At 36.7% G+C, this 23,726-nt stretch overlaps 1 protein-coding gene across 6 annotated transcripts in view; it reads right to left on the bottom strand.

Moving 5' to 3' along the window:
• The window catches only part of MEI4 (meiotic double-stranded break formation protein 4), a 162,569-nt gene that overhangs the window by 114,377 nt on the left and 24,466 nt on the right, over nt 1-23,726 (bottom strand). For all 6 annotated transcript variants that reach the window (XM_083828033.1, XM_083828034.1, XM_083828031.1 and 3 more), the window contains exons 3-4: nt 20,889-21,448; nt 4,971-5,102 (exon numbers count right to left, since the gene is read on the bottom strand). In XM_083828033.1, the coding sequence (XP_083684159.1) occupies nt 4,971-5,102; nt 20,889-21,448 (692 nt within the window). The remainder of the gene's footprint in view (nt 1-4,970; nt 5,103-20,888; nt 21,449-23,726) is intronic.

The following is a 23,726-nucleotide window of genomic DNA, read 5'->3' as shown; positions in this document are numbered from 1 at the left end:
CACCTAGGAGGTTAGAAATGGCTACAGATCTAATATGTGTTTTCCATTTCTGGTTCTCTGTCTTTGAAACAGTCATCATAAAGGAAGATCTGCTATCATGGTGAGGAGCTCAACATTTGAAAAATAATCCATCTTCCACAGTATCATTCTGAAATCTCAGTATCTTAAAATTGTATCTGCTCTGCCAAAGGAATCCTATTGGATATCAAAAGATTTCTATTTCATAGATTTCTGTTTCACAGGAGGATAAGGTTCAGTTGCTGCATTTTGATAAACCACATTTATGAAGCATGGAAGGTACCTATTACAGATAAAAATGAAAAGTACATATGCAACATCAATAAAAATTAAAGGAGTCAACTGAGTTTATATTAATATACTATGGCTGAGAAGTTAATGTCCTGGGGTCAGCAAAGTTCTGAAGTACGAGTTTCACTTTAAGCACACGATGAAGTACTTACATGAATTAAAGCAAACTACGAAGTTGCTTGAGAGTTTACTACCATAAAAGTCATCTTAAATGCATGAAAAACAGGATAGTTACACAGCTTTATATGCTCCCAGGTAACTTTCATTCTCTGTATCAACATATGGGAATAGTGGTCAAAAATATTAAACAAAGGTTCATTATTCATTTATTTCAGACAGTTTTTTCGTATTCCAAGAATAAGAGATTTAGACAATTAGGGAACAATATAAAAACATGAAGCACAATTTCTGTACTTTTCTGTCTTAGTTTATTCAGTTGACTTCTATAGTCAACCTATTTTAAAATTTTTAAAGCTAGGGTCATAGGTAGCTCTTTAAAATTGTGGGTCATAGACAGATAGACATGTTCCAAGGGGACGCAGATACAGACTTATTCATCAGTCAGAATTTTCAAAAACTTTCAATATTTATCAAAGAATATATCCACAAACCTACATAAGCTGAGCTGCACACACTTCCTGCTGAAGAAATGATTTAACATGAAGCTACATATTCTGGAATGCCAACATTTTACAAATTAATTGTAACTGTGCTCAAGTCCTAGGGATGAAATTATTAGTTTTTTTTTTTTTAAAAGAACTATCTAGAGGATTTGTTCAGTAAAGTTAAAAGGAATTTTGTTTTAAATCCAAGTCAATATTATAAAACATTTTCAACTTTAAGAAAAACCTTATAATTGTACAAAATCAAAGACAGAAATTTGCTTGGATGATAAAGCCTTTTAAAAAAAAATCACAAACTGTTTAGGAGTTAATCGCAGGCTAACATATACGCATCCCCACACAATTTCTTTATTTGTCCCTTCTGTCAAAAGAGAAAAACAAAAGAAAGAAGAAAGCATTTGCACACCTTTAATCATAACTAAAACTGTAAGTCCCTAATTTGACTATCTGAAAAGGAAGACATGAAACACCTTTGTTATTAACAGTAGTTTTGCTTAAGTAACAGAACAGGATTAGGATACTTGTCAGCTAATGTAATTGGATTATATAAAAATATTGCCCTTCTGTAAATTCTAATTTAAAAACTTAAATTTGTTAAAACTGTCATTTGGAATATTTCTAACTGATACTGTATTGTTAGTTTTGATTATAAAACAAGAAAAAACATTTTAATTCCTTTCAGAATCATTTCTACCAAAGGTAATGCTCCTCAAAGTCACTATTTGCAGCAATGATTGTCACATACAGAACGTATAAGGGTTTGTAAACGAACATAAAACATCTAGTGGAACTAAATAAAAGAATGCATGTACTTAAAAACAAACAAACAAACAACATTAACTTCTCAGCAAACCAGAACTTCAGTTACTTTCTCTATATAAACTGCAGCTTTTCAAGATCTTATACTCCTATAAAGGGCCACCTACAGATATACATGCATAAAGCTCCTGAAGCTACATGTTCAGCCACCTTGAATCTTCCACAGTCCCCAGAAAATCCCCAGAAAAGCGTGCCGGGGCTGAACACTTCCAGACTGCTTTGCTACTGTAAAACATTGGAGACTATGTAAATGTCCTAAATTCACTTACTTTCCTGATGTTTACTTAAAACCAATGTGGTTTAAAAGGAGTCAAAGAAAGCACCATAAATTTAGTAAGATTATATGAAAGTCCTGTTCCAGGCCAGGGTTTCTGTTTGGTTGATCAAGATGACTACCCTTCCAAGAAACTGATAGTGCTGGATGAGGAAAATATAAATAAATAAATGCATTTATCAGAAGGTAATATGCCTTCACTACCCTCATGTGACCCTGTGGAAAAAGGGAGAGGAAAAAGGTAGATCATGTTTCAGTAGCAGAAAGCAGACTGATAACAGTGGGAGGAAGTAGAAGCAGAGCAGGAAAGTCTCTTTGTGTGAATATGTTTCTAAATCCTTGAATATAAGAGAACTAAATTATTTCTTGGGGTGAACAGAAAGTGCTGTTTAAAGAAAGGGTAAAAGGGAACCTCATTAAGTGTTTTGTCAGAAAATCTTCCACGCTTCCTTTTGCACTATAGTAATAATACATGTCATTTTAAAAGTGGGAGGCGTTTTGTGAAGGTTCTTGCTAGTACCAAATCTGAAATTCAGTACCATGTATTGATAACAGAAGAGCTTTGCAGCAAGCACAAATACAAGTTAATGAAAATGAGGCAGATGGAGAGCTATAGGTAGCAAAGCCTTAACCTGAAAAAGGACTTGGTCCTGAAGCTAAACAGGACAGCTAAACAAGTAACAAATGCATTTTACTGTCCTGAATTTCAGTCCACATAGATTAAATATGAAAAAAAAAAAAAGAATAAATACACAAGATCAAAATATCTTTATTTTATTCTTTAGAGTAAAGGAGTGTATATTCCTGCCCCCCTAGAAATTATCCTGAGCTCTGAACCTGGGTCAGCTCCCTACATGAAGAGATTTCACATGAAGATTCTCCTGGGGAAGGGTAGGAAAGATGGTAAGGAAAGAGTTACATAGGAAAATAACTTATTCGGGAGGAAAAATGACATGTCTTAGACTTTGCACTGTACTTATTCTACAGAAATTCCTGGCACAGGTTTTAACCACTTTCGCCATTTCTTTCTGCGTAGGTTGGTTAAAGAAAAAAAAAAGAAAGGAAAACTGAAAAACTGTTGTACGGATCAACTAAGAGTATGAAGCCATCCACGAGAAACTGACACTTCAGCCATTTATTATGCTAGCTGCTGTATAGGAACTTTTTAAGGATTAAATTATGATTTTTTAAATATTTATTTATCAATCCAATCTTCTGTCATCTTCCCATCAATAAACAATTTATACTGCACATAATAAAAGAACTGCCATAAGAAAAATCCAAATCACAGCTGTGCAGTTGAAAAGAATCTTTTATGGTTAAAAATCACAGGATACTAATTTAATTTAGTTTTCTCAAATTCAAGTTATATAGTTTTACCATCTCCCTTTTTATGATCTTAAAATCAAAATATATTATTCTTTCCAACAATAAGCAAAGCCAAAGAGGAGTCAGACTTAAATTTTTAGAAATAAATTTTATGTACCAAATACAAAAGCTATATTTAAAACAATTATGGTGTGGTAAGGATAAATAGTACTATAGTAACTAATTCAGCAAAGTCCAATGTTCGACGCAAGCTTTTCATGAATGTGGAACACAGAAGATAAGATTTGCAACAGCCTGGGTTCTGTACTGCTGTTGGTGAAAACTGTGTTGAAAGGAGGAATGACTATTTCTGTTAAACAGGTGAGATTTAATCATGTTAAAAATGAGAAATTTGTTTAAACTAACAATGACAAAATCATTTTTAATTACACATTTCCTATCTTTACATTTATTTAAACCTGTTTGCTTTTGGCTGCTATGATTAACTCAGGTATGCTACTAGTGACTTAAAATAAAACACAGCTTACTGTCTGATTTTTTCAGAAGTGGCCTTTTTGAAGCCTTTTCATAATACAATTCAAACGTGTTATAAGTTAAGGTTAGAAATTACAAGTTCCTTCTCCATCAGTCAGAATTTACTCCCATATTATTCCTTACAGGGGAAAAAAAAAAAAGACTGCTTGAGCAAGAGCTATAATTTTTTTTAAACTGGACCAGAGTTAATATATCTAGGCTGAATATTTTCTGTATACCTCAGTAACTTTATTTTCCACCTAATAAAAAGCCGCATGCTTTCTTTTTATTGACCCTTCTAGGACACTATATAATCAAGTCATAATCCCAAGTAAGGCTGTACAGATTTTATTAAATACATACCACCACACACAAATATATGCAAAATATACGAAAACAATTGATTTCACACATCTCTTCTCCCAGTTTTAAAGGAACATCTAATTAGTCTCTTTTTCTTTCTCCCTATAAAGTTTACTGGAAAAAAACTATGCTCATTCCGCATACACAACCTCTGCATACTTTCAAAATAAAAATTTAAGAAATTAATTTTGCCAAATACATTATCTCCTCTCCATTTTGCTTTTCATCTCCTACAAACTACATACATTTTTAAGTGCTTGAAAACTTTTGTATCGTACAAACTAATATTATAATGTGAAGCATGAAATCTAATTCTGAAGGAAAATAATACAACTTTCTATCTCATATACAACTGGAGATGGCCATAATTCCTTGTGGGTCCAGCTGGATACTGAAGTTGTATGCCTGTGCAGACCACAATTTACAGCTTTTGAGAATTATTTTACCTGCACATTCTATAGAATCATCAACTTACCACATTTCATGAAACAAAATGCTGTGCCAGCACTGCTCAGCAATAGCCAAAACGTTGGTGAGAATCTATGCCATTCTAGCTACAACTGCAGAGCACAGCACTATAGGGGATGCTGTGGGGAAGTTAACTCCATCCCAGCCAGACACAGTAGAACATAATACAGAATGTTACTTACTACTTATTACATTTTATGAAATAGATGTAGATAAAGCACTCCCCAAAACCACTCCTTGGATTTTTTTTCCAAAAGACAAGACAGCAGTACCTGGTAAGCTTGCAACAGCTGCTCAGCAAACTGCCGTAGTTCTGACAGTAGAAAAGATATTAAAGAATTCCTTAGTATGTTGTTCCTTCCTAGCAAAACCAGTGTGTGTGGTACAGCATCCAGCGCCTGAAACTAAACAGAAATACACAATAAATTTAAGCTTTCAAGATCTGTGTCTTTTTTACCCCAAATGATTTCCTTCAACAGTAACAGGATTTACATATTTTTTTAGGAATAAAGTTGAGTATTTTTAATAGTTTATATATATAATTAATGTAGTTTTAAAGTATATAGGATATATATATATATATATATACACACACACAATGTTCTCACATACACATATGAGAAATGCACATCCCTTGCCCAGAAACCTTGCATTCAGCACTACAGGACTGGCCATATGAACAGAAGTCTCCAAGGGTGGGAAATCCCTGTGAGGCAGCTCTTTGGCATGAGCAGTCATCATGCCCATTCTGCTGTCATAGGAAGTGGGTGAGCACCCTGCACAGACAGTATTTCTTTTTGTCACAGGTAGGCAAATGAACAAACAAATTCTCTGAAATTCAAATGCATAAGCAAGCTAAGAGCTATACTGGATTCCCCAGTCAATGGATTTATAAGGAATAAACGTGATTAAATGCTAACTAATAGAAGATGCACTGAACTTTCAAGTTCAGACAAGTCAGTTTCTATTTGTTGGTTAATGAGCTGTAGCCAAGGTTACAGCTTTTGGTTCTTTCAAACCAGAAGAAGAGTGATGTGAACTTACAAGGATTATATTTGTAATTTCTTTTGCCCACATTCTTTTCAATCAAAAAAATAAATATTATTTTCTTAGTCCCTTGAAATGGAAATGCACAGCCATTGCTATACTTTATGTAACACACTACTTTACACAGTAAACAAGACATTATTTCATAAAATACTACTAGAAGAATTTTTTCTACATATAAATGTATCAGAGTTCTTTCAAAGAAAAAATAATATACTTTAAATGACTACTATACTTCTATACCCCTACAGCATTAATATTCAGTATCTCTTGCACAGTGTCTGTTGAAACAGCTAACGCACCGCAGATGAATAATTTTGACTGAAAAAGGGTGCTCTGACCCCAATTTGTATCTCTAAGAATAACAATGTCTTAACCACTCAAAAGCAGACTATTGCGTTTTATGAACAATCCAGTTTATTCCTCTTGCCGGCTCATGTACATCTGCACTTAGACCACCCACTGTTTGCTGCCTATGTTTTTTGGCTGACAGGTGCATACTTGCATTTTGAACTAATCCACCATTTAACAAATTTACATAGGATGAATCTTCCTGGAAAGCATTTCCAAATATACAAGAGGTAGGAAGGTGATCAGGAGTAGTCAAGAGTGGATCTACAAAGGAGAATTCATGCTTAGCCAACCTGATGGTCTTCTGTGATGAAATGACTGGCTGAGGGGTAAACAGTATACAGCTTTTACTTTGATTTAACAAGGCTTTCAACACTGTCTCCCATAACACCCTTACCAACAAAATTTTGAAGTATGGGTTAGGTAAGTGGATAGTGAGGTCAGTTGAAAACTGCCCAAGCTGCCCCACTGTGGGGGTTGTTATCAGAGGCACAAAGTCCATCTGGAGGCCACTCACCCAGGGCATAATGCTGGCACCGGTACTGTTTAACATCTTCCTGGATGCTGGGACAGAGCGCACCCTCAGCAAGTTTGAAGATAACAAAACAGTGGGAGGAGTGGTGGGGCTCCTGGTAACTAACAAGTTGAATGAGCTAGCAATGCGTCCTTATGACAAAGAAGGCCATCATCCTGGGCCTCAGAAACAGAAGCATTGCCAGCAGGTCGAGGGAGGTGATTCCTCCCTTCTGCTCACTGCTGGTGAGAAGCTTTTGCAATGCTGGGTCCCGTTCTGGGTTGCCCAGCACAAAAGACATGGACGTGCTGGAGTGACACCAACAAAGGGCCAAGATGGTGATGATGGGATTGGAGCATCTGAAACACAAGAAGCAGCTGAGAGAACTTCGGCTACTCAGCTTTAGGAGAAAAGGCTCAGTGGGATCTTATCAATCTATATAAATATCTGATGAGGAGAAGTAAAGAAGATGCAGTCAGGCTCTTCTTCTCAGTGATATCCAGTGAAATGACAAGAGGCAACAGGCATGAAACACAAGAATTTCCATTTAAACATGATAAAAAATTGTTTACTGTGAGAGCGATCAAACAGCAGTACAGGTTGCCCAAAGAGGCTGTGGAGCTTCGGCAGGGAATTAGATTTCCAGGGGTACCTTTCAGTTGAATTTGTGAATCAATATTTACATTTTTGCCTTGCTTTGATACAATACCTACAAGTGACTGGTACCTTACCTCGTACCAGTTTCTATTAAATCTCTGCTACTACCAAAACATAGCTAACAATGCTTCCACAAGCATGAAATCAATTGTATTTCCAAAGTGATGCGATGGCATTTAAGATGCAATGAAGTGCTCTGTTGTTTACTTCAGACAGATTTCCACAGTTCAAAAAGATATAATTTACAGATTAATTTACTTATTTTCAGGTCTTAAATGGATTAACTTACATTTATCAGCTAAGGCTTCTAAGAGTTATAACTTTAATAAAACTTACGTTGCTGGACACCTAGGTGGCTATTTGAGTCCTAAAAAATACACTTGATTTCTTTAAGCTTACGGAAGCAGAGAAACACCCACAACACTGGCTCAATATCTTCAAGAATACTTATACTGCAGATCTTTTTTTTGTATCCCACCAGCTTTGGGAGCTGAGACTATATTCATTCCACTATGAAACTTGTACTGGTTTCATTACATTCAGTACATTATCCCTAATTATCTCATTGTTCAAGATCCCTTCTCCATAGAGCTGCAACCTCAAGGACCTTGTAGTTTACATTTCAGCTTTTCAAGTGCATGTACTATTTGAACAGGTAGAGATCTCAGAAATAAATCTTGTAAGATATTTAGCCTTCAATTCTACAAAAGTATACATACCCAAGGAAAACAGTAATACATAATCACTCTCTTTTAATTTCTCCATGACTACAGATCACGTGGACACACACTGCTTGACAAATGCAGGTTCTTCCTCCTCTCACCTGTTTCCTTCTTTTGCTGTAGAAATGTAATTAGTTTGGTAGCTTCACATTTACAGTTACTGTCAAGATGGTCAAAGTGCTAGTTGATGCAATGCCTATTTACCAGCCTATTACAACTGATGACTTTGTCTCACAATGGTCAGATGATAGCCAGGCTGATCAATCTCCTATTCACAATCATAACGATCAAACCTTAATGAATCTTTGCCATTAATCACCTCACTTAGCATGTAATCCCAAAACATATACGAGAAAACTATAAAAGACAGAGAAGTCTGATTATCAGCATTGAATCTGCATGCTGACATACGTACACAATAAACTCCTGATATTAAAGAAAATTCAGAAATTATGTATGTGTAGCTTTGAAAATCTATGAGATTAAAATGATTCACAGTTGATTACACCAAAGATTCTACAAAGATGAAATGTGAATGAAGGTAAGACAAAAATAGGGTTCTAAACAATTAAAATCTTGTGAAAGGATAGCATAACACACACACCTACATGTGCAATGAGGTGAATGAATTAAAATCAGACCTTCATATACTGGAAATGTACACCCCTCCAAACAAAACAATGATACTTCTTGCTAAAAATATTCTAGATGTTTACAGTTTTGAAAGATCTTCCATACTATCTATTAAAATTGTATAGAAGAAACAAAGTTTGCAACAGCTGGATAGTTCTGCCTTCTTGACAGCATATGTATGCTGAATGGGTAAGACTGCTTGAAGTCATTACTGAGAGGTTTAAACAATCCTAAAAGAATAGCACATTTCTCATTTTGGTTGCTATTAATTTTTACTTATTTCACATTATAAATTAAGATGGATACATATTTTAGGACATAACATTGAGTATACTCACTAACTTGCCTTTGTCAAGCATGAGAACTAGACAAAAATCCAGAACAGTGTTTCTTTCCAAAGTCAGGAAGAGTAAGAGACCCTTGAATTCCTCTTTGCTGAGGTACAGCACTTGGACAGGTGTGAGAGATTTCTGTTCAAACTTATGCTGTCTCGAGCCACAGCACTGAACTCAGATTAAAGTATCTGCACTAAGCAAAGAGAATCAATACTCATTCAAATGCTCTAGTTGGCAGCCTATTTGTATCCTAGCATTACTGTCCTCCCCTTCACCTCGCAGTTGTCTCCTGTCCAAAATAATAAGCTCCAGAAATGTTTGACTTTAGCATACAACAAAAATGAACACAAAATCATGTGTATGTGTCCCATACAGAGTGCCTCTTTGCTGCTCCTCTACCACCTCTTTCCTAGCCTCTTCTGCCATTCCACTAAAGAAGAGACAATTGGTCTGGATATTCCTGGGATCCACTACAGTGGGCAGCTTGCAGGATATAAAGCAGCCTTCCACAATCCTTTCTGTCCTGCAGTTGCAATGCAATAGCTTGAGTACAAAAGGCTAACACAAAAAAAATCCATACATACCTTCATATTCTTAACTTAAGCAGAAGTATAATAAGCATCAGTTTTAACTCTAATTAAATTTACAGTTAGATACTTCAGCCTATGGAAATCTACTCCTATGCATTTTAGCATATTAGTTCATTATTGTTTGGGTAAGTATAAGTTACCTATTATATTCTGGAACTCTCAAGTGTTCTATCAACAATAAAAGCTATCACTAAAAGAAAAAAACAAGCAAACAGAAAAACCAACCACAAAATGGTGCCAAGTAAAAGAATGAAAAAGATGGAATGTGCTCTGAAGACACTGCTCTGCCCTTAGTAACTTGAGACAGCAAGTAACAGTCATGAGCATTCAAAGAAATTTTTTTTTTTTTCTGGTAGCGAGGCAGAGACATTAGTACATGATGATTCTGCAGATGCCTTTTGAGCAGATTACATTAAATAAAGCTTAATTCACTCTATCGTGAGCTGGTTTTAAACAACTATTACTAATTTATCTGTGCATACGAAGGAAATTTTGCCTATTTCTTATCACAGATAGTTCTACCCTACATTGAGTTCTACTATATAAGGAGCATGAACAAGTCTTCGGTTAGGATGAAACAACTAACAGTTGTATATAATGTACTTAACAACTTTACAAACTAATGAGATTTCATTAGATATCAGTCAGTATTACATGTTTCTCAAACAGGCAAAACTCACTAATTCAGCCATAATTCAGAGACAGAAATTAGGCAGGAATACAATCTGCTTTAGGTGCAATAAAGTAGTTTTTCAGTGCTACCCTTCCCAAAGAACACACTCAAAATAGATATATAATTATGATTGTTCTTTTTTAGTCTCTTTTTCTACTATTTGGTTTCAAGATTTTTAAACAGATGGTGAAACAAATATTTATTATTTTTGTAGTTATTAACACTGGCAACTGAAATTTGCCTAAATGATCTTTCAAAAAGAAAGATCTGTATTCTTTCTACTTTGTCAAGCATTATTATTTTCTAGTAGGAATTTTGTAGGAATAGATCACAGGGAATCTTCAAGTTTAAAGCATGAGCCTCCACTAAGTGATGGACACAGAGGTTTTGAAATGATGGACTTAGGGAAATTAAAATATGGGTATCAATGACTGAAAAATACCACCTGCTAAGTAATTTATTAAAGAGTATGGATTTAATGTTGCATTATGGTGCATCTCTTAGTGTATTTTATGAAAATAAGATGACAAAGAATTAGGGTTGAAATAACCCTCACAGGCTGTATGTATTAAATGCACAATGCACACAGACTTTATAACATATAAGCAATAAATCTGTACGTGGAGAAGGAAAACAAGCCTATCTTTCAGAGTGACACTCATATATTTCTAATTAAGTTCTGGAAACATTCAAACCGATAATAGTTCAAACACTATGCAGTTTCATTAAAAATAAAGCATATCCTCAGCTCTCAAGTCTATCAACCAAATGTTAGAAAAGGAACAGAAATCTTTTAATCCCTTGAGCTTGCTTAATGGTACAGATGAAATAAAACTTATGTTGTTCAGGGATTCCTAGTTGAAAGCAGTCAGAAAATTAAATTGTAAAAAAAAAAAAACAACCATTATAGATGCAAGAAAAGAATGGTGCCTGGTACAGTGTTTGGGAGCTTCATCATTTGCCCCTAACCCTCATCCCACACCCCAGTTTCTGTTCTCTTCCCATGTTCCTGACGATGCAGAACAAGAGACAGCAAAGCCGTGCCTGTGGCTGGGAAGGACGTGTGAACTGTCCATCTGCCTGTCACCAAAATGAATATATAATGTCAGCGTTCTGCTTGCCTCAAGCATACTAATATGGTCTCTCCTCCAAGCAGCCATCAATTTTAAAACCTACTGGAAGGTATTTTTGACCTTCCACTTCTCCTTCCACATAATTTCAAACTGGCTATCATTTTCAAAAGCTATTAGTATGGAAAGGCTGACCAGCAAGACAAACAGCACACTCTTAAAAGCCTTGTTTCTGCAGGAAACCAGGATACAAATCTTTACGTATGAATTATTTGTTTAGATTTCATTTACCAGAATGTTAGACTTTTCTTTAATAACGGTTATCCAAAACGTGTAAGTTTTAAAATTACTAATTCTTATACAAGCAAAGTAATTCCTTCATGAGTTGCATGATTCAGTACACCCTGTGACTATGAGAACTGAACCTTATTTTCTTTTTCACCAGTTTAAAATTTCCATGCCAATTAACAGCTCTTATCCCCTAGCAACTGGTATATTTGGCAACAGAGGACAAAGGCAAATAATTAAACAGGTACCCTCAAACTATGAGGTATTAAAAATAAGACGGTATTTCTGCCTGTGAATTCACATCACCCTTGAACTTTGCCCATTTAGTCCATCCAACTTCCACTAAGTCACCAACGTCAATCGAAAGTGTTCATATATATATATATGTGTGTGTATATATATATATATATACACACACAGAGAGCATTAATATCCCTTATCTTACTGTCATGTTGCTTCATTCGTTAATTTGATGGTTGTCATTTATCTCTCTCCTCCTGCTTATGCTGCAATGTTTACCCTGTCTTCAAGTCTTAGGAATTTGTTACATGTTACTCTAATTCTTGGTTCTGTAAACCTCATCTCACGCCCTTGCTCTACCCTTACCCCTTCACAATCTTGTTCGTGCTTCTTTCTGCTCTTCTAAACCTTATTTTCTCTACTAGGACCATCAGGTACCCTCCTTGCAGCACATTTCTTTTTATCCTGCAGTATTTCAGTACTGTTCTGAAGATCTTTGGCTGAAAAAACATTCTGATGGACAGAGCTGGGAATATTTGCACCATGTCTGACTGCACCACAAATGTTTACAAAATCAAATGAAATGTGAAAAAGATTCTTTATTTTATTATATTTTTTTTTAAAAAAAGAGGCTTGGAAAAGGGATAAAATAGTGAAAAGAAAACCAGGACATTTCATTATCTGGGAAAGAATGATTGCAATACAGCACCCACTTGCAGTGCAGAGGATGGAGACTGAGAAAGAAATAAACTGCAGTTAGCCCACGAGGTGTCCTGAGAACCAGAACACTTTGGTGAATGATGCTGGAAAAGCCACAAATGCCTGCAGTATATAACTTGGTACTCACTGAAAGAAACGCACAACCTACTAGCTCCAGTACAGGTTTGATGGGTTTGCTGCGTGGGGAGTGAAGACTTCCAAGGAAGAGCGCTACACGAACCCTTCCCACTTTTCTTTGCTGTCCATGAGACTTATATGCCAGACTGAAAGCAAGAAGGTGCAATTTTTTCCACCCATGGATTGAACATATCTTTCTTAGGCTTATTTCTTCATGGCTGCCTAAAAGTCACTCTGATGCACTGATCAGCATGATCCCTCTGGATCCATAAATGCTTTAGTCATCCCAATGCCAGTTCCCTAAGGAAAAAGGCAGTAATTAGTGCATCTGCTTGCTTCTGTCCACAGGCTAAACTAAGTCAATCCGGCTGCTGCCGCCACATCAGCAAGGAGAGAGGGAACAGAGAGAGCCCAGCAACTGCTGCGAAGGACACACCTGCAGCTACCTTCCTATTACTCCCCCTTACTGCTTGTTCACACCATTCTGACAAAAGCAAATTTTCCAGACTACTTACTAGGGTTTTTTCTTTTCCTTCCCTGCACAGGGGATGGCTGTTACTGCTGAAGTAAGTACAGACTCACACCAGACCTGCAGAGCCGGGACTAGCCACCAATATTAGTAAGTCCTCTGACTGACTGACATATGTAAACCTGTCTCTTCCTGCTCCTGCCAAGGATAAGCAGTATATAGCACAACTTGCTGCTGCTTCTCATCCAGTTCCAAAAGATTAACGCATTAAAGAACACCTTTTTCAGTTTCATTACTAGTTTCTAGCATGAGCTACATAACAAATCCTCTATTGAACAGAACAGATAGATATAAACTACAAAATTACCATCTACAAACACAGTTTATTTTACAAAGAATGCTCTTAGGTTGTTCTGCCACAATTCAACTCTGGTAAACTTGCAATGCATTTTATATCTTTTATCTCTAAATCTTTAATTATTCTTTTAACTTTGCTCTACAGCTTTGTATGCTATTGAGATAAACTGCTACCAGATAACTTCCTTTTAACTTTCACTCTCGATTATAGAGCATGCTATATTAGAAATCCTACATTCACAATAACACCATCTCCAAGTCTTTTATTCTAAAACTTATAATTACAATTTTTTCCCCTTCAGTTTAATGGGATAAAGATTTATCTTGTCTTTCCCATTTTGAATGCCTTATATTCTTGAGTTAGATAATACATACAAAATAAATGTACCTCAGTGATCAGATAAAATAAATATGAGACCCTGTTGTGGATGTGTGCTTTTATTCTTGTTTTGTTTTTTAAGGAAAACAAAACTAAAGTGTGAACTGAATAGCCTTAAAAGAATTGTGGGCTGTAAATCAGAGTTAAATTTAATTCTGCTTCTACTTCAACATGGTATTATACATTTCCACATACTAAAACCAAGCATCTTGCTTACAGAACCTCAGCCCAATCACCTTTACAGAAAATACATCTTCTGTCAGGGCACACAAACACACAAGTCACCAGTTCATCTGAAGACTGAATACAAGCAACTGATCTACAAAGAAATCCAGCTAACTACTTAAGACACTTGGGATCCTGCTGGCACCTGAGTTTTCCCCGGTAAATTTACTTTAAGCAAAGCTACATTGGCGGAGGTCAATATTTGAATGTCTGCACCTCCTTGGGGTTCAAGAAGCGATCACCTAGATATCTAAATCATCCAAGAGTCTGGGACTAGTAAACACTGTCAACAGGAACACAGCATCAGCCCCAGTCAAACAACATTCACGGGAGCTCCTGCTCCGAGATTGTTTGCTGCTGCTGCTCCCCAATTTCTTTAAGACCTAGGGTAAATATTCTACTGATTATTTAGAAGTAGCTCTAATGCAAAGTCTCACAGTCCTGCCCGTGAGATTCAAATTAGTACTTCTCTTGATTATCCCTTCTGAACTAGTGCTGGTCAGAAGCCTGCAAGCAGGCAGAAGCAGGCAGAACCGCTATCTCCCTGAGGATGCTGAGCGTCTAGCCCATGTTAAGGGACGCAGAATACACTGAGCAACAAGTGTGGGCTCAGCCAGAGCAGAAGAGTTATGGATTCACTTAGAAAAAGTCACTGGATAAATTACTTACGTATTTTTAAGTTTTTAGGCTTTTAAAGCTAAAGAGTGTGCTGGTCATCCTTAAAGAATTTTAGTGATGCAAATCGAAATCTCATTTAAGTGACTATGATTCACAAGCAGTCCCTGGAAATGAAAATGGATTTCAGATGTTTACTTCTCGATCCATCACTTTCCTTCCTTCTCCTTCCCCACAATACGCAAGCAACTTGGAATACCATTTAAAAGTGCCAAGTATCCAGCATGCACTGAATAGAGAGAACAGATAGCTTGTTTAGGGCTGTAGATTTCACTGCAGAAGTTGAGCACTGAAAAGTTATGCAAGGAGTGTCTTTGCAACTGGCTGTAGCGAACAGACTCTACAGAGCTCATTTTTCATTTCTAACCTATCACCGTAAACACACACACCCCTATTTGGGCACCCAAAACTATTTCCTACAGAAGCTTGACAAATTTAAGCAAAGAGAACTTTATGGAAGCTACTTTACTAAGTTCATTAATAAACAGGCAAAAGAACAGAGAAACTCTAAGGTCCTTGTTATTAAACTACATACACACATTTTAAGCAATGGTTGAAGACTACTATCAAAAACCCAATGCAAATTTACATCATTACAGATGGGCTGGAAACCACCAAAAATTTTTTTTGCCCTAACGGTAGAAATAAAAATCCAGCTAACTTCATCCTGTAAGTCTTCAGTAATTGTAGCTTTAGTTCATGATGTATATCAGCTGAGGATGGCTGAGGAGGGAAGGTGGACAAAAGTCTCAGAGGCAGACAAAATTTTATTTTCTTCATTCCTGACTAGTTATTTCTATGATCCACTTCACTGAAGTAAATGAGAGTCAGTCAATTTGGTGATTGCTTTAGACTGCAGTGATTTACAAGACAATGGATTCTGATTACCATTTGACTTAAATAGCTCTCCACACAGGACAACAGATTGCTGAGAAAATTTAATCCAACAATCAAGGGATTCAAACATTGACTCTTACTAGACCATAAAATCCTGGCAACACATTTTAATATTCATACGAATGAACTGCTATTCCACTACGTAAGCAAAATTCTTTGGCCAACCAAAACGCACCGTGTCTCAAGAGCCATTAATTCCCCTTTGAACTCAATTAATTTCAGAAAATTGAAGCTCACTATTTTTTTTTCACTTGAGAGCCACTGGTGACCAGAGTAACTATTTTTAAATATTATTTGTCCCTGAGCAGGCAAGGCTCTTGTAAACTGATGACTCAAGTATTGTCCCAGCAGTTGCTGACAAAACACGCTGCAAACCGTACGTGTCTGGGGGGGACTTGCTGTCACCCACAGCTAGTTGGAACACTGCTGCACGCATTAAAACCATCAGAGTAAGTCTAAGATTACTCTCTTCTGAGCAATTTCAGTTATTAATGAATCATACAAGTTGTATCCTAGATAAGAAAAGATTTGAAACCCTGGTTCCGGTTAATTTGTACTTTTTCAAATGCACAAACACATTCCATATATTTCATAACATAATTGCCAGTAAGATTCATACATCTCCCTTTTTCTGCTTTTCACCGTATTATACTTCAACTTGACATTTTCATCAAGGTTTGTGACTCCCTTCTCATAAAAAACACTAAGCTACTAACAGGAATTCTTGCATTTACTTTTCTACTAAATGTGCCATTAGTAATATTTGAGTTTTTAGCTAAATTGTTCATGAAGACTTTGAGATGGAACAGAGAAAATTAAAATGGGCAGTAAAGTTCCAAACAGGGTAAACTTTCTAGAAATTGTTCCTGTCTCAGCATCCATTCAGATATTCTTAACACAAAAAACTTTAAAACAACTCAAAACAACTACCCTAGAGGTAGGGTAGCCAACTTTCTAGGTGCAACGGGAAAAAAAAAAAGAAAAAGAAGAAGAAAAAAAGGAAGGAAATAGAACATAATGTCTTTTGTTTTGTTAAATGGTGCAGACAATTTGTGAGTCTTGACATCATCTTCTGAAGTCAGTATTAATGTGTTAAATACAGCAAACAAGAAGAAAGCAATTGTGGTTCACTGAAACAGGCTCTTTTCCTTCTGGACAAGACATGTTTGAACATAATTAGAAGAACGGGTGGGGGGCAGGTGGATGAGGTATTTGTTGAACAGAAACCAGACACCAGAAAGCAGTATCGCCTGAGAACCCTACACGGCTCAGCTTTAGTATAGAATCCTTAAAGCACTGTAGCATTGTCTTCTATTTCAGTGTTTTGATTCACTCCTTAAAACAAGAGGTCCAACAGACAGACACAGGTCTCCGTGATGAACCCATGGTGAAGGCCAGAGTCTTCTCGTACAAAATTGCCCAGAGTTGTGGATGCCCCATCCCTTGAGCGGTTCAAGACCAGGGTGGATGAGGCCCTGGGCAAACTGATCTAGCGGGTAGCATCCCTGCCCATGGCAGGGGGGTTGGAACTGGATGACCTTTAAGGTCCCTTCCAACCCAAACCATTCCATGCATTAGCTACGCTCCAAATGACACTATCAGCTGCACCCAGAAGTACACAACCACTGAACTGAATTTCTGTCAAGATGCAGGTAAACTAGTGTGCATTTATACCACTGATAGTTGCTTTGCCAGGTGCTAGAGAACAGCCCATTTGAAAAGCAGAGTGGGTAGCTCCAGAAACTGAATCCAGTCACACAGAGGTTTTGTGTAACAGACAGTTCTATCTTTGCTTCAAAGCAGGATTTAAAAGAACCTGTACAAACAGGGTAGTGGTTCTGCTGACAACGTAATGACTCTTAACCTGAATGAACAATTTGCACATCGAGAGTAATACACCAACAGCAACAGACCCATATGAAGCTCCAAGAGTCTCAGTGCTGAGGATTCAAAAACTGGTGACAAGCAAAGTGCTTGCTCCAAAGATAGCAGTGACTACCACAGATTTTGCAACATGAGAGCCCATCTGTACCAGAATTACACACGCGATCCTCACAAGCGTTTCTGTGTCAGACAAACAGGGCTTCAAGATCACTCCAGCAGAAGGTGCAGACAGGTCTTCTAGCAGATGGATTTATCCTCAGTGCATTCATGCTTTACCCTTAGCAGCAGGGACTTAAGACCCCTTCTAGATACTTCCAGAAGGATCCTTCCAAAAGATTTTTTGCTGGTTGTGTGCAGACTTTTGAGCTGCTCTTCAAATACAGTGGGAGAAGAGAAAAATAAATAAGGAAAATTCAGAAGGTGGTTTTTATTTGTAGTTCTTTGATTTTAAATGGTTTTATATTTTAATTAATATTTATTTTTATTCTACCTCTCTATCCTAAAAGATACATATATATATATATATATAGCTACTCATGTCCGTTTGGAGTTTCAGGTCAAAAATTCTATCCAAAGTGCACAGTTTTAGGCAACTGAATCCAGACAGAGAAGCTCTGAGTAAATGTCTTTCTGGTTCCTACAGTTTCTCCAGTGCTTTATAATTAGAAACATCTCAAACAATGGGACTCAGCAGTTACAGAAAGTAATTCTACTGCTGTTTTTCTTTCTTTACATCTAATGTAGAGATAATTATCTCTTCTCCAATTCTCAAAGGTTTTTAAAGTTATTTAATTTGCTCTGCAAAATGCTGGGATTGCTTTTGAAGATGAGGCATTCAGTGTAACCCACAGCCATTTTGTTCTTTGTTCACTTTTTGAAGGTGTTTCTCACAGCCCTTTGTCCTCCTTGACAGAGCCTGACAGTTTTATAGGTGAGGATGGCAAAAGGAAAGTAGTGTCAAATGCTATAGTTGCACTGGTAGCTGGCTATACAAATGCTTTTTGACAGTTAGTAAGGTTAGATTCAACAAAGTTCCTAATGTTTTTATACTGCAGGAATTTAAGCATCCTCCTAGAACCAAAATTCATAGTTTGCCACTCTTTTCAGATGACAGCCTTATAATTAATGGCAATTTTATTTTAAACCTATAATCTTGGTATTTCAATCACCACTTCAGTAAACAGTGATGATTAGAACTGAAGCATAAAGTGTCTGTGGGAGATATCTGCTACATAGCACATGAAAAATTAGTTGCAGTTTCCACTAATTTGGAATTCTACATATTTATCTTCATTTTCACCTCAGTTTAAGAAAACCAAGTTTGTGGAAAAAAATAGTTATTTTTTTTCAATAAATCTTTATAAACATTGCATTTACCACACACATTTTCCCTTTTCCCTAGAAATCTGGAAACTACTAGGATTAACCCTTAATAGTTGGTTTTTGCAATTTTTAAACTCTCTGAAAGCTGTTTGATTGAAGCATTAGCTGCTGCTACGAATGACTGCTCAGTCACTGCTGTGGTAGAAGCAAGATACAAAGCATCTCATAAAAAGCCATCTGTTTCAGTGAAGTCATTCTGAGAAAGGACGGCACTTGCAAATTATGTGGACATACTCTACGCTTCCTGAATGATTTCTAAAAGCCCTCTGCAAACTTGAAACATCCCTTATCTTTGAGGATATTTTCTCCCATTTAAGCTGCAACATCTCTCACTTAAACTTCTCTTTTCCTTCCATCCTCCCCCTAGATTACTCCAATCAACCAGTAATCCCTCTCTGGAAACCCTCTCAGCTCCTACAATTAGCATTATTTTATATTATTTATAAAATTCCTATGTGAGTACAGGAAGGGAACAGGTGGAAACAGTAGATATCACTAGCTGTGAAGAAGTCCTCATTGAATATCTACTCAACTTTTCTTTGTTCTCTATCCTGTGATCACACAAAAAATAACAGCAGTCACACCTGCATGACTCTTTTCTTCATATCACACAAACACCATGTATGCTCACATCCAGGAACAGTTCTAAGGAAAAAATAAGTACCACACTATGGCAATACTGAAATATAAAGCACCCTCCTATTGGAGACACAAGGCTCTAGTGCTGGAAAAGCTTCTGTATTAACAGTTTCCTTCTGAACGCTTTAGTTTCCCTACCTCTAACAAAATCTAGGGACATCCTTGCCCTCTCCTGCCCCTTAAATTTATGTGTTTTTTGTTGTTGTAGGGTTTTTTTTGTTGTTGTTGTTTTTTTTTTTACATTTACATTCTGATGTAAATACTTAACATAGTGAGTGGGATTTATTTTAAATTAAGACAAATACATACTTGTGTCTACAGGTGTAGCAGATGTCTAAGTTCACATTTTGCTCAAAACAACTTGAGAGCTCATCCTAAAACAGGCACCTAACAGCATTCCATCGGCTCCATGGATTATACAGATACAATCCTCACTTCCTGTCATGTGAGTTTAGCTACATATATGCAGACACTGCATTGAGATATCAGAGCCTCAAACTAAAAATTCCGCTACCATGTCTGTTTCAAGTTACTCTAAAAGACAGACTGAAACCCCCAAATCCTAAAACAGACAATGAAATTAATTACTTATGGGAAGTCCTGTGAAGAGAGATTAGAGAGATTTCGACTGGATGTGGATACCAACAAGATGATGCATGGAACAACCACTAAGTAACCTGGTCTAGTGGGAGGTGTCCCTGCCCATGGTGGGGGGGTGGAATTAGATGATCTTTAAGGTCTCTTCCAACCCAAACCATTCTGTGATTCTACGAACAAAGCAAAGTGATGAATACAGACAAAACGCAACTCAGTCCTACTTGCTGGGTGTGCCAGGGACATGCCATTCCTCTCTTCTGTACTCATTTTCTGATTTATTTTTAAAAACACAAATCTGTAAGTGTCTAGTGAGTAACAGAGATGATCTGAAGCAAACCAACATATGTAATCTAGGCGTACTAAAAATCTAAAAAATTATAGTCATTACTTTGTGAATAACTACGTTACATCCTCATGTAGCAAGAAAGACAGCACGTTTTTCTCTCATATCTTCTCTAAATTTGTCTTAATCTGACTTTCTAACAGTTTTTAAAAAGTACTGTACTCAGGAGTAGACTAGAAGAAATTGCATGCACGAGCAAGGATTTATTCAAATGCATTGCAGCATTCATCGGCCATATCGCAAAAAAAAAGAACAACTACAAGAATAATCTGTAAGAAGTACCTTTTGGAACCTAATAAGACAATATTTTAAAAAGCATAAAAACAGAATAGTATTACATTATACTGAAGTGGTACAGAAAAGATGGAAGATGTTTTAAACTTACCCTATTGACACTGCTGTTTCTTAAAATAATCTGAATTAGATTTTTCTTAAATTCTTCCAGCTTCTTGAAACATTTCTTCAGAACATGATTAGATAATTTAGTATCAGTTATTAATCTGATCAAAACACAAACTGCCTCAGTAAGAACATTTGAAACAGGAAATTTAGGACTGTTGTAAAAAGCAGTCAGTCCATCAAGCAACTGAGACACTGAATTGCATATGGTAAAAGAATCATTCTCAAGCTCTGTAAAGTCTGCTTGCAGAATTCCTCCTTCTGACAGTTTTCTTATTTCAAGCAGATGTTGAAAAAACTGTACTGGAGCAGTCAGCGATTCATCCTTGCAAGCACAGCAAAGATTCAATGGGGGAACTATTTCCAACCAACTTTTAGATGCGTCAATATTATGCTCAGATTGGTGAAAATCAGAAGTGATGCCTAAAGAATCGAATGCGTAGTCATTAGACACATCACATCCAGAGTCTTCTAACTGGCTTGAGAAATTCACAGGATTTATACATTCCTGATCCAGAAGAGTTTCAGCAAAGGCACCTTGTTTACCTGAAATACAAATGTACATGTTACATCTATGTAATACTTGTTTATAAAAAATGTCTTCCTTCCTTCCTCCTTTTGCTTCTATGCAAAGATCACATCATACACATGATATTCTTGATTCTGAGAACTTCCCATGACTAGAGTTTAGCTGCTGGAAGGTGATGTTTTTAAAGTAGAGTCAAGACTTTTAGAAGGTAACATATTTGTGGACCAGATATTTTATGCAGAGAGTAGTATGAATAGCATTTCTGAGTTTAAAATTTCCTGATGGTTTAAAGTTTTCACATGGACAATTTAAGCGGACATCACACAGACAATTTAGTGAGCATCTGTACTATCATTAATTCCCAGGGAAGGAAACGTATGTAAATTTCTGCCTCCTAAAACACTTCTCACTACTTTCATTATCAAGAACTCAGATTGCTTCTAGAAAACAGTAAAGATCTGTTACTGTAACTGCATCAAATATGATTTTCTCCTCTATCCATACTCTTTTTCCCCAGGCCAGGTAAGGAATTCTAACAGAGCCAAAGTTGAACAGAACATTACATTTGAGCTTTTTATTATTTAATGAAGAAAAATACTCAAAATCATAAATCTCTCGAGTCATTGCCTATGTTATGCTACCTACTTCAAAAATACACAAACTACATTACAGGTGGTATATTTTATATATGCACTATTAAGAAATTATTTTCATATAACAGTATACAAGCTCCATCATCCTATTTCACGGTAGATACATTTAAGTCAGTGCCTCAGGGCATAAGGACAGATGACAATAGACTCTCATGTGCCACATACTGCCTATGGCAAAAGACTATGGTCAAAACAGTCAAAAGACAGTGGAAGATCAACACAACATCTCAGTGCCATGAAGCAAGGTTAGACCCCCATGCGCCCAATGCCAGGCTGTGCCCCACTTACTGTGCCACAGTCACACACTGCTTGCCCACTCATTCTTAAAAAACATGTATATAATGATCATATTTTCCATAAGGACCCAAAGGAATACAATACACCTCGGTGTCTGTATTCTCAAGTGAATAAGAAAAAATATAGATGGCTTGGCGTAATGGCAAATAAATGTCATAAACACTATATTCCATGCAAGTTAAAACAACAACAGCAATTTAAGACTATTTTTAAAAGTTCATACAGATTCCATTAAATATACATTTTCATATTGAATTCTGACCGTTACTTCAGTCACTGAAAACATACTCTGGTATTGAGTTTTAATCTCAGTAGCACTACCCTCACTGGGCGGGAGCGTGATTTATTTTTATTTTATAGAATAGAGTAGTTCAGCTGGAAGGGACCTTCAAAAGATCTTCTAGTCCAACTCCCTGTCCACTTCAGGACTAACCAGAAGTTAAAGCGTATTATCGAGGGCATTGTCAAATGTCTTGAACACTGACAGGCATGGGACATCAACCACCTCTCTAGGAAGCCTGTTCCAGTGTTTGACCACCCTCGCAGTACAGATTTTTTTTTTTATATCTAGTCTGAAGGTTTTTAGTTAGTTTCATGACTTTAACATTCAGACACAAAAACTGAGCAGGACTGGTACCAACTGAATCACGATGAAAGAGCTAACTGCAGGGAAATCAACTGATATTTCCAGGAAGTAGAAGAAGCAGGGCTTCTAAGGCCAACCTAGCATTTTAGATATTAACACGGTTCCCAGATGCCCTGCAAATCAAACCTGGAAAGCAAGCAAACAAGAAAAGCACACTTGCCTTGGTCTGACTAACAAAAACAGGCATCAATCTGTCATATCTTCTCTCCCTAGTGCTTTGAGCAAAAGACACTCAAAAAAAAAAAAAGTAACAACTGGAAATTGTTTTTGCTACTACTTAAGAAAAATAAACACTTTTAGGGAATCCATCTACTCCTGTGAGTATCACCACATGGATATTTCATTAGTTCTCAATCCCATAGGACAATGTAAAAATTGCTCATGGAGATGTAAGTAACTCCAGGACAGAAGAAAGCACAGAAGTAAGTGCAAATCCCATGTGTGTTTGTTGATTATCTTGAAGCTCCCACCATGGAGATATTCAAAAACTGCATGGGCAGCTTGTTCTAGGTGTCCCTGCTTGAGCAGGGAGAGTTGGCCCAGATGACCTCCAGAGGTCCCTCCCAACCTCAACCATTCTGTGATTTTTTGAAAAAAAATAAGGCAGAAGAAAGGAAGAGAAAAGAGATGAAAAGGGGAAGAAAAGAATGGTACGTAAATATCTATAAGAACCAAGTTTACAACCATCCCAAAATCAGA

The sequence above is a fragment of the Anser anser genome (assembly GCF_964211835.1).
Source record: "Anser anser genome assembly, chromosome: 3".
Classification (NCBI taxonomy): Eukaryota; Metazoa; Chordata; class Aves; order Anseriformes; family Anatidae; genus Anser; species Anser anser.
The sequence above is the reverse complement of the archived record's forward strand: the minus strand, read 5'-3'. Positions and strand labels throughout refer to the sequence as shown.